The following is an 11,328-nucleotide window of genomic DNA, read 5'->3' on the forward strand; positions in this document are numbered from 1 at the left end:
ATATGAGAACTGAAATCTGTTAAAGGAGCATGCACGCATTTCCATGTGGCTGCAAAGCTGTAAACATAATGTTTTTGTGTCTCTGACCTTTTTCAGGACAAATCAGCAGATACAAACCAAAGCCATGGCCTTACTCATGGCCCTGCTGCAAACAGCCGGAGACTCGGACCGAAAGGTGCCTCTGCTTTTCAAACCTTTCATGCACTTCCTCTTTTCCACACTAGTAAAACTTCAAAGCGTGCAAATGATCAGGTGTTTTAGTTTGGCTCGGTGTCTGCCTCCAGGCAGCACCGTGCATACTCTTCATCATCAGTAACCTTAAAAGATTCAGGTGAATAAATGTGTCCTAGTGACAGCTTTTAAGGATCAAAAACATTTAAACTTGATGCTTTGTGTGAATACAGTGGGGCAAAAAAGTATTTAGTCAGCCACCGATTGTGCAAGTTCCCCCACTTAAAATGATGACAGAGGTCAGTAATTTGCACCAGAGGTACACTTCAACTGTGAGAGACAGAATGTGAAAAAAAAATCCATGAATTCACATGGTAGGATTTGTAAAGAATTTATTCGTAAATCAGGGTGGAAAATAAGTATTTGGTCAATAACAAAAATACAACTCAATACTTTGTAACATAACCTTTGTTGGCAATAACAGAGGTCAAACGTTTACTATAGGTCTTTACCAGGTTTGCACACACAGTAGCTGGTATTTTGGCCCATTCCTCCATGCAGATCTTCTCAAGAGCAGTGATGTTTTGGGGCTGTCGCCGAGCAACACGGACTTTCAACTCCCGCCACAGATTTTCTATGGGGTTGAGGTCTGGAGACTGGCTAGGCCACTCCAGGACTTTCAAATGCTTCTTACGGAGCCACTCCTTTGTTGCCCGGGCGGTGTGTTTTGGATCATTGTCATGTTGGAAGACCCAGCCTCGTTTCATCTTCAAAGTTCTCACTGATGGAAGGAGGTTTTGGCTCAAAATCTCACGATACTTGGCCCCATTCATTCTGTCCTTAACACGGATCAGTCGTCCTGTCCCCTTGGCAGAAAAACAGCCCCATAGCATGATGTTTCCACCCCCATGCTTCACAGTAGGTATGGTGTTCTTGGGATGCAACTCAGTATTCTTCTTCCTCCAAACACGACGAGTTGAGTTTATACCAAAAAGTTCTACTTTGGTTTCATCTGACCACATGACATTCTCCCAATCCTCTGCTGTATCATCCATGTGCTCTCTGGCAAACTTCAGACGGGCCTGGACATGCACTGGCTTCAGCAGCGGAACACGTCTGGCACTGCGGGATTTGATTCCCTGCCGTTGTAGTGTGTTACTGATGGTGACCTTTGTTACTTTGGTCCCAGCTCTCTGCAGGTCATTCACCAGGTCCCCCCGTGTGGTTCTGGGATCTTTGCTCACCGTTCTCATGATCATTTTGACCCCACGGGATGAGATCTTGCGTGGAGCCCCAGATCGAGGGAGATTATCAGTGGTCTTGTATGTCTTCCATTTTCTGATGATTGCTCCCACAGTTGATTTTTTCACACCAAGCTGCTTGCCTATTGTAGATTCACTCTTCCCAGTCTGGTGCAGGTCTACAATTCTTTTCCTGGTGTCCTTCGAAAGCTCTTTGGTCTTGGCCATGGCGGAGTTTGGAGTCTGACTGGTTGAGGCTGTGGACAGGTGTCTTTTATACAGATGATGAGGTCAAACAGGTGCCATTCATACAGGTAACGAGTGGGGGACAGAAAAGCTTCTTACAGAAGACGTTACAGGTCTGTGAGAGCCAGGGATTTTCCTTGTTTGAGGTGACCAAATACTTATTTTCCACCCTGATTTACGAATAAATTCTTTACAAATCCTACCATGTGAATTCATGGATTTTTTTTTTCACATTCTGTCTCTCACAGTTGAAGTGTACCTCTGGTGCAAATTACTGACCTCTGTCATCATTTTAAGTGGGGGAACTTGCACAATCGGTGGCTGACTAAATACTTTTTTGCCCCACTGTATATTACCTTATGAAAGTATGTGTCAGTGTAGCTGATGTAGGCGTCCGTCAGGTAAAGGTGGCTGTAGCAGAACGGACTGCACCAGGAGCCTGCACTTGTTCCTGGAATAATTTCATTCCCTTTGTTTTTATCTCATAATCTGAGAAGACTGCAGTTGCACATGTGCCTCCGGGTGAAGGACAGTTGTTGTCCATGCGTGTCAGAATCCCACAGGCACCGCTGCAAACGTCTGCAGACAGTCGAGTCTTTCTGCTCCTCTCTCCATGTGCACAAACGGTTCCTTCATTCGTCTCTTTTCTCTCAGGCTCTTTGTTACTTCCTCACTTTTACATCAGGTCAACAAACCCGCCCTTCTTATCAGCAAAATAGTTGTGAACAAAAACGCGGTTGAGTCAGAGATGCACGTACCAGCAAGCAGTGATTTCGTCACAGAGGTCAAAGTCCCTCAGGCTGAGCCTCCTGCCTTACGCTGCCCGTCGACTCTATATCGCCACCCGGTGGTAGAAGCAGGTCTCTGCAGCCCAGTGACACACGCTCTTCTTGTTTTACAGGATATGTTTGATTTCCTGACTAAGAAGAATGTCCGTCAGTACATATATAAGGTAAATTATCTTCACGATCACGTTTCACAAATTCTTTTAATAATGATAAAATATAAAATGTATTCATGTCAAATGTGTCTCTGGCAGAATATAATCCACAGTTCTGGTTCAGTCCAAGACGAGATGGCCCACTACCTCTATGTCCTACAGTCAGTTACCTTGAATCTCCAGGAGCCCCGCATGAGGACGCCTCTGGACTGTTGCAGCCAGGTGAGCCGCAACACAGCGGGTCAGGTTTCAGGGAGCTCGGAAAGAAAAGCGTCCGGACTTTAAGTTTCCTTGAAGACGTTTCATCCAAGAAGCTTCTTCAGGTGTAAGAGTAAAGCCCGAGTCCAGACGCTTTTCTTTCCGAGCTCCTTAGACTACGACGACCTTCACAGACATGTTAAACCCACGTTTGCACATTTATGTTTTTACATTTATAATCCTGAAATCTTATGAATAAAATACCCTTTCTAATGTTCTGTCACGCACTGTGTGTCCGCCTGTTTTCACCTCAGGAACAAAGAGACATCCTTCACGGTCTGAGGCAGGCAGCGTTCGAGACGGAAAGCGAGAACAGTCTGAGTCACGAACGGCGGCGTTCGCTCTGTGCTAAAGAGTTCAGGAAACTGGGCTTTTCTGTAAGCGTGAGATCGTACACAGTAACTGTTTGTCTGCCAGCTTTTCTGTCGTTTATGTGAAACATTGTTGTCTTCCTTCCTTTCAGAATAATAGTAACCCCGGTCAGGACTTGTCACGAACGCCTCCTGGTCTCTTAGCTTTGGACACCATGTACTACTTTGCCGCGCGTTATCCCGATGCCTACAGCAGGGTGAGCAGGACTTATCTGCAGTTTAGTTAGACATAGAAAACCTCTGTCTGAAGATGACAGGGTGCATGTAAGCGGCTGCGTTTGTTACATTCAGCTTAGTTTCCGCTCTGTCTTCAGTTCGTCTTGGAGAACAGCAGTCGAGAGGACAAACACGAGTGTCCCTTTGCCAGGAGCAGCATCCAGCTCACGCTCATCCTGTGTGAAATCCTTCGGATCGGAGAGCCACGTCAGTCTGATCTCTTACGCGCTGCGATCTCTGCTTGTTCTTGTTCGAGCTCTAATATATTTTATCTGTTCACAGCCTCGGAGACGGGATCCGACTACCACCCCATCTTCTTCAGTCAGGACCGGCTGATGGAGGAGCTTTTCTGCGTCTGCATTCAGCTGCTCAATAAGACCTGGAAAGAGATGAGAGCCACACAGGAAGACTTCGACAAGGTACAGCAGCAGAGGCGCTCGCTTTGCTAGAAGGAACTCCGTCCTTATACACCACGCAGTCCTCACATAGACGGGAGTTTGCTCTCTTCATCTAGAACGGCCTAACTGGTCGTTGGCTGTGGCAGTGTGAACCGGTGACGTGGGGCAAGTCAGATCCAAACCGTCCATGGCCACATGTGGGATGTTTGCTAAATGCAGTGACAGTCAGTCTCACTTTCCCACGGAGTACTTGGAGTCATTTGCGGTACACCCAACCACAAAAACGCTTCCATAAATCAGAAAACAATGAGTGGAATCGAGCCGGTGACCAAACTGAAGTGAACGGTGGCTTTTTGTAAATTCTTCTATGTGACGTTCGTCGTTTTACACAATAGCACCAAACACAGCTCTTCATGTTATATATGTTAGATGCATGTGTGTGGTCGGGAACAAAACACTTTATATTCATAGCACAGAGTCATACATGCATATGAAACTGTGGTTCAGTGTCCAACCCGAGGATGCTTCATCGTGCAGACCGGAGGAGTCAGAGGGAACCGCTGGCCTCAGGCTCAGGAAGTTCAAGGGTAGTACAAGGTGTCATCAAAAAGTTCAAAAAGCAAAAAAAGTTACCTTATTTAAATATAGTCAGGCACACAGAGGTCAGTAGTCCCCCTCCGCGGGTATTTGTGCAAGCTATGCTGGATCTCTTCTGGTGAGCTTTTGTTCAGGAAGTAGAACAAATCTGGTGAATAGATCTGCTCCACAGTTAATCCCATTTCTGCTGAACAATACAAATCAGCTGCACTCTGATTTCAAAAATTCAATCCAATTTTATTTATACAGCAACAGTCTCCTCAAGGCGCTTTGCATCGTAGACCAGCGCCCCCCAACCTGATGGTTTAATGTCAGACAATATTTTCACAGACCGACAAACCCAACAATCATATGACCCCCTATGAGCAGCACTTTGGTGACAGTGGGAAGGAAAAACTCCCTTTTAACAGGAAGAAACCTCCAGCAGAACCAGGCTCAGGGAGGGGCGGGGCCATCTGCTGTGATTGGTTGGTGAGAGAAGGAAGACAGGATAAAGACATGCTGTGGAAAAATGCTAATTCAGAGGGCGGGAAGCCAACACTTCTTCATCGCCCCTCAGTTGATGTTTCGTATTCGAACCGCTGCAGAAAATTGTGGTCATAGCTGGAGATGATTGAGGCCAGTGTGCAGCAGAACAAATTACAGTAAAATGTAATTTAAGGTCTGTGGAGAAGCTGCAGAGTGCAGGTGGAGGAACTGGACTTCCGGGGAATGATCTGGGAATAGCTGCACTTTAATCCCTGTGGTCATGTGGGTGACCTTGCATGGGTTGAATGGGAGACCTTGAATCCATTAAGGCCCATTGGTGGACTGTTTTGATCACACCTCACAGGGTGTTTCCACTCAGTTATCTTAATGAACTGTGACACAAGTAAATAAAAATGCTGATATAGTAAAAATGAAGCACAGAGAGACTGAAATGTAAAAGCAGAATGCTTTAAATTAAATTTAAATTGTACATTTGTCTAAGTTTGTATTTTGACCTGCCCCCACACGCACAGTTACTTTGTGGTTTAAGCCAAGCTGTCAGCAGAGCGCTCTCATCTTTGATCTTTCATCTCAACAATCCTTCATCCACACAGTGCTCATAAAACCCTGTGACCTTTTGACCTCTCCGGTGCACGCCAGTGTCCTGTGTGCCAGACCAGCAGACTGGCCTTTTGTTCCTGCTCGTGTCCAACCTCCCAGGGTGCTTTGAGGCAAGGACAAAGCAGCATTAGGTGGACAAAGAGAACCGCGGCGAATGGCAGAAACAGAGGGAGAAGGAAACGAGGAAAACAAAGCGCCCAGGGCATCGGCAGTAATGACACGACAACAGAGGGGAACGTAAAACTGGAAACGATGTGAGAGGGAGAGAAGGAAAAAGTTTGACAGGGAGAAGCAAAGAAGAAGAAAAGCTGAGGCTGTGACGGCGCATGTGATATCGCTTATTTAGGTTTTAGTTGCATGTGCGCCTCCAACATTAAGAAATCTCCTCGGTCCACTTACAAACACATTTGTGTAGCTGTGTTATGATCTGAACAGCCGTCCTCCGCTAACACACATACGCACACTTAGCGTCCGTGAACACGCTGCCAAACAGAGAGGCAGCTGCCGTTGCTCCTATTGGCCCGCTGAGCTAAACGACAGAGGGGCCGGACCCGGCTGGGCGTGTGCATGTGAGCACCAGCGTGTCTGTTTACCAAACACTCAAAGGCCTCTGCTGTCATAGGTGATCTCTCCATCTCACTTTGACTCCGCGTCACGTTTCTGCGACTGACCGAGGGTCAAAATTGAAGCCGTGGTTTTAAAATAATCGTCTGTTGAGGAGGAAGAATGGAGGTAAGATAGTTTCTAACTAACTGGTGCACACAGAGGCCAATATTAAGTTTAAAAGTGATTCAGACATCAAAGGCTAAAAGGTTTTTTGTTTGTTTTTAATGTGTGACAATAGAAGCTGTTAATAAATCGTTACAATGTGTCGATTAGATTTATTGTCGTTGCACATGTAAAAATACACGGCTGTGAAATGCAGTTTGCATCTAATCAGAAGTGCAATAGGAGCAGATTACATACAGATAAGGGCAGAATAGAAAGTACAGATGTGTACAGATGAGTGGTAAACAGATGTACGGTGGTGGGAGCGTGTTGTGTGATTGCTGCTGGACGTTTATTTTGGCTCTGAGGACGTGAGCAGGCAGCCGCGCTGTGACACTGTAGACGCTTGTTTCATGTTCAGTCTGGATTTCACAGCGTTTCCACTGCTGCGGGACAAAAACGGCTCCGCTGTTGTCTGCAGTCATGAACACTTTGGTCACGTTTGTGAGAGCGAGCGATTACTCTGAGCTCTGAGAACGAGTCGAGGCTTCTCGACGTGTCGCGCTACACTTTAGACGCTGATTGTTTGCAGTCAATCAAATTGGGCGTGAACAGGAATGATCTAGGTCAGCTACGTATGTGTGTGGGTGAGGGGGTGAGGGGGGGGTGACCGCAGCAGCGCAGAGTTGGCTCGGTCTTTTAACACTATTGATTTTTATATAGATTTTCCACTTTTTACGACTGAGGGAACCATAGATTTAACACGTATGTCACTGCGCTGAGGGTCACCTCCCGTCTCTGTGTGAGCGTCACTGTAGAAACACACTGAAGCACGGAGCTTCAGAAAACGCTGGGCGATTCAGTTCGACCACCATCTCAATAAAAACAAAAATAAAGTAAAAATTGAGCTAAAGAAACACTTTACAGGCAACGATAGAAACCAGTTTGTCATCGAGCAGCACGAACAGTTTCCTGCACAAAGACGACGACCTCACCAGTGTTGACTCCAGTATGTTTCAATACAGACATTAAAGCAGCTGCTGGGTGGAGACCACCCTCACTAACTCCTGATGCATGAACGAACCGAGAGCTCGAGGGGTTTGCTCCTAACCTCAACCCCCTGAACCCCCCACGGACCGACAGGTGAGCTGTGGACAAGAGACGGGACAAGAACAAACTATTATTCTTTACGTTTAACATCCAGCAGCTTAATAGAAGAACGTGAAAGAATTTGAGGAGCAGTTTTTGTGTCGAGGGTGCGCGAGACTCGAGCTCAGGAATACTGCTCACACTGTCCCTGTTACTCACATCCTGCTCATTAAAGCAGCACATAAAGAACGTGTTGCAATAACAGAATGATAACAATTCTATCAAATATTCTTAGAAACACTGAAAACATTCAGCTTCTGCAAAAATAAATTCTTTGTTGTCCTCGTTTAACCGCAGTTTGTCGTGTTTATATCAGATTTAAGCTGCGAGTCGAGCGTTCCCAAATATTTACAAGTATCCACAATTTGGAGTCTCACTGTGTTTGATTCTGGCCTTCGGTTTACCGCCATCTTTCCTCTAACCAGTGATTAACGTCTTAGTCACATTAAGGTCAAGGAAGTTATGATGGCACCGTTTGGCAAATGCAAGCAAGGCCATCATGTGAGCTCGTGCGTGGAGAGGATATCGCACTGATGACTGAGCGGCTCTGAGTCTTCTTTTGCCCACATGAAGGAATAATATTCAACCATTGTGCACAAACGTGTTAAATAGGCAGGCTGACATGCCGTGAAACACCAACAGCATGTAACCCGTCTGTGCTTCCATATCTGTCCTCAGGTGATGCAGGTGGTGAGGGAGCAGATCACCAGGACTCTGTCGAGTAAGCCGACCTCCTTGGAGCTCTTCAAGAACAAAGTTAACGCTCTCAACTACAGCGAGATCCTCAAACTGCGGCAGACGGAACGACTGCACCAGGAAGAGACTCTGGCTCCACCTGTGCTGTGAGCATCAGCAGGTTTACGTGCTGCGTACCGGTCTGTGTTAAAGGAGTTGCCATGTGCACCAACTGTCCTATAGTCTGTATAAACAGATGTTTGTCTATCTGTAGGCTATCTGTAAATGGATAGGTTGTTTAAAAGCTACCAGCATTCATCGCATCAGATGATCGCCCACTGCTTCCCAGATTGACTTCTTGCCTTTTACAGTTGAAGTCATTTACTTTCTGCATGTCAGAGAAATGTCGAGGTCTGCAGTTCCCGCCGTCCGTACTGATTCAGTCATGCGAAGATCAGATTTGTAACAGAAGCTTGAAATAAACGAGCTCAGGTTCAGTGTGTTTGTGATCCACACACAGTTCGGCTGAGCGTCCCGTGTGTTGACCCCACATTCTGGAAACGATTCAATAAAAATGGAGTATGTGATTTGTTAAACTGTCCGATCAGCTGTTCTGCTGACGACTCCAAATAGTTTCCACCCGTATGGAACAACCAGCAGGTCATACTGGTGTTTGTTATGTAGCTGTTTGTCACTAAACACTCAGTGTAACAGAGTTCTGCTGCTTGATTTTTGATTAGATTTGAATTAGGGCTGCCACAAACGATTATTTTGATAGTCGACTAATCAGATCATCATCCATTGGACGTAAAACTACAGCTTATTGCACCAGCAGCATCTGCTCTTATATAACTATCATTAGCTTACAGCTTTAAGTGTTTAAGGTATGTGCTAACTAAAAATAAAGACAAGATGATAGTTTATTAAATTATAATGAAATTTGCAGATTGTTTCGGTGAAGTTTAATAAACTCCTTGCTATCTAAAATATAACAGGACACCGGAGTAAATTCTCGAGCATCTCACACTTCTGATAATCAGCTGTCTGCTTGAAGTTTATTCAGCTGTGTAAAAACTATAACTTTAATCTCAGCCAAACCGATTTACTCAGGAACAAATAAAACACTGAAAAAGCCAAACAATAACATTTTTAAGTTATCTAAGTGACTTATATATCATGTTTAACCTGAGTAGCGGGAGTCCGGTGTTCTCACGGCTCTAGTTAGCCTTGCACCCAGCTAGCTATCGAGCTAGTGGGTAACAGACGTCTCCGAAAACGTCGGAGCGCTTTTGAAAATATGTGGTGTCTTGATAAACTGAGCAGATATTTGAGGTTTACACAGCTACATTCTCGCCTGAAAATATGTTAAATGTTTATTTTGTGACCCAGAAAGAATAATAAGAGTAATATTAAAACTAACTAGCTGCTGCCATTGTTGGAAACTGAGCTGGGCTGCGCTATGAATTCTGGGACACAGCTTCTTCTTCTTCTTCTTCTTCGGGGTTTAACGGCAGCTGGCATCCTTGTACATGCAGTGCTGCCATCTTCTGTTTCAGTCCGTTATTACACTCTTAAATCCTACTACTTATTCCTGCATCTTTTGTGATCTTACAAAGCTTCAAACGACGCGTCGACTATTAAATTAGTCTTCGACGATTTTGATAGTCGACGTAATCGTGACTAGTCGACTAATCGTGGCAGGCCTAATTTGAATAAATGTCATCTGGGCGATAGTGATGATTTATGTCTCAGAACAACGAGAAAACTGCTTGTGACGTTTTCAAAATAATTTTATAGCTCTTTGCTGCTTTTCTTTCCAGTGAACTCAAAGAGCGGCTGAAGCCGGAGCTGCTCGAGTTGATCCGGCAGCAGAGACTCAACAGGCTGTGTCAGGGCACGATGTTCAGGAAGATCAGCAGCCGCCGCAGACAGGGTGAGAGCGCTCACAGGCTCGCGTACAGCAAACGGCAGACTGAGCGTGTCAGGCTAACCCACGTCTTTGTCTCTTCAGATAAACTGTGGTACTGTCGCTTGTCGCCCAATCACAAAATGCTTCACTACGGCGATGTGGAGGAAGACACGGAAAATCCACCAATAGAAACACTGCAGGAGAAGAGTGAGTTCAGTTTTTCTACACCAAATGGCTCGAGCCATATTCATGCTCAGGTTTATCCATTAAAATTAAATTGTGAGAAATTGTCATGTGTGAAATTCCAGTTTATTATGCTCATTGATTAATCATCAAGCATCAGTGCCCAACAAACCCTGATACAAAGTGCAGAACAGTGCAGCAGTTTTTATTAGTTATTTATTCGTTTTATTTATTATTTTATTTATATTTTTATATATATATATATATATATATATATATATATATATATATTTATTTATTTTTTTTATTTATTAGTTTTATTTACACAGCAACAGTCGCCTCAAGGCGCTTTATATTGTAAGGTAGACCCTACAGTAATACAGAGGAAAACCCAACAGTCTTTTTTTGGTGACAGTGGGAAGGAAAAACTTCCTTTTAACAGGAAGAATCCTCGGGGAGGGGCGGGGCCACCTGCAGCTACCGCTTGGCACTGACAACCCTTTGTTATTCAAAACAGAAGAAGGAGCTAATATGACTCCGACAGATAGTTTTTATTGACATTATATTTAATTGTCTGAAGTATATTAACCACATGTGTGTTCTGATGCTTCCTCTTCAGTTCCAGTCGCAGATATCAAAGGCTTGCTGACGGGTAAAGACTGTCCTCACATGAAGGAGAACAAAGGCAAACAGAATAAGGTCAGCTGTTTCACCTTCTCAGTACCACGGTGACCACCTCCCGCTGTCGGTGGTGTGGACAGTCAAGGGAGAAATATGGAGAGAAACTAAACATGACTTGTCCATCGATGGGCTCACTCAGGGTATCTGGGGTCACGCTGGGGCGTTCCCAGGCCAGGTGAGAGGTGTGGTCTCTCCAGCGTGAAGTCCTCACCAAGCACACTGGGACGTCTCTGCTGCTCTCGAGCTTCTTTCTGTTTAACAATAATTCTTGTTACTGGTAATGATTGATAATAAGTGTGGACGCTGTCTCACTGAGCTTTCTCTGTAGGAGGTCCTCGACCTGGCGTTCAGCATCACGTACGACGTAGAGGAGTACAGCCTGAACTTCATCGCCCCGTCCAGAACCGACGTGAGTCTAAATGCTGCTCCGTCACCTCCTTCAGTTTCTTTGTGATATACAGAAACCAAATCTAACCAGCTTCCACTACGTCTTCAG

At 45.1% G+C, this 11,328-nt stretch overlaps 1 protein-coding gene across 4 annotated transcripts in view; it reads left to right on the forward strand.

The window, feature by feature from the left end:
* elmo3 (engulfment and cell motility 3) overlaps positions 1-11,328 on the forward strand; it is a 29,358-nt gene that overhangs the window by 9,941 nt on the left and 8,089 nt on the right. For 3 of the 4 annotated variants that reach the window (XM_085165982.1, XM_085165983.1, XM_085165984.1), the window contains 12 exons: positions 97-175; positions 2,560-2,610; positions 2,698-2,820; positions 3,111-3,233; positions 3,320-3,424; positions 3,542-3,650; positions 3,726-3,862; positions 8,063-8,226; positions 9,880-9,992; positions 10,071-10,175; positions 10,771-10,850; positions 11,161-11,241. In XM_085165982.1, the coding sequence (XP_085022108.1) occupies positions 97-175; positions 2,560-2,610; positions 2,698-2,820; positions 3,111-3,233; positions 3,320-3,424; positions 3,542-3,650; positions 3,726-3,862; positions 8,063-8,226; positions 9,880-9,992; positions 10,071-10,175; positions 10,771-10,850; positions 11,161-11,241 (1,270 nt within the window). The other variant, XM_085165985.1, reaches the window with a different exon arrangement.

The sequence above is a fragment of the Neolamprologus multifasciatus genome, chromosome 7, assembly GCF_963576455.1.
Source record: "Neolamprologus multifasciatus chromosome 7, fNeoMul1.2, whole genome shotgun sequence".
NCBI classification, from domain to species: domain Eukaryota; kingdom Metazoa; phylum Chordata; class Actinopteri; order Cichliformes; family Cichlidae; genus Neolamprologus; species Neolamprologus multifasciatus.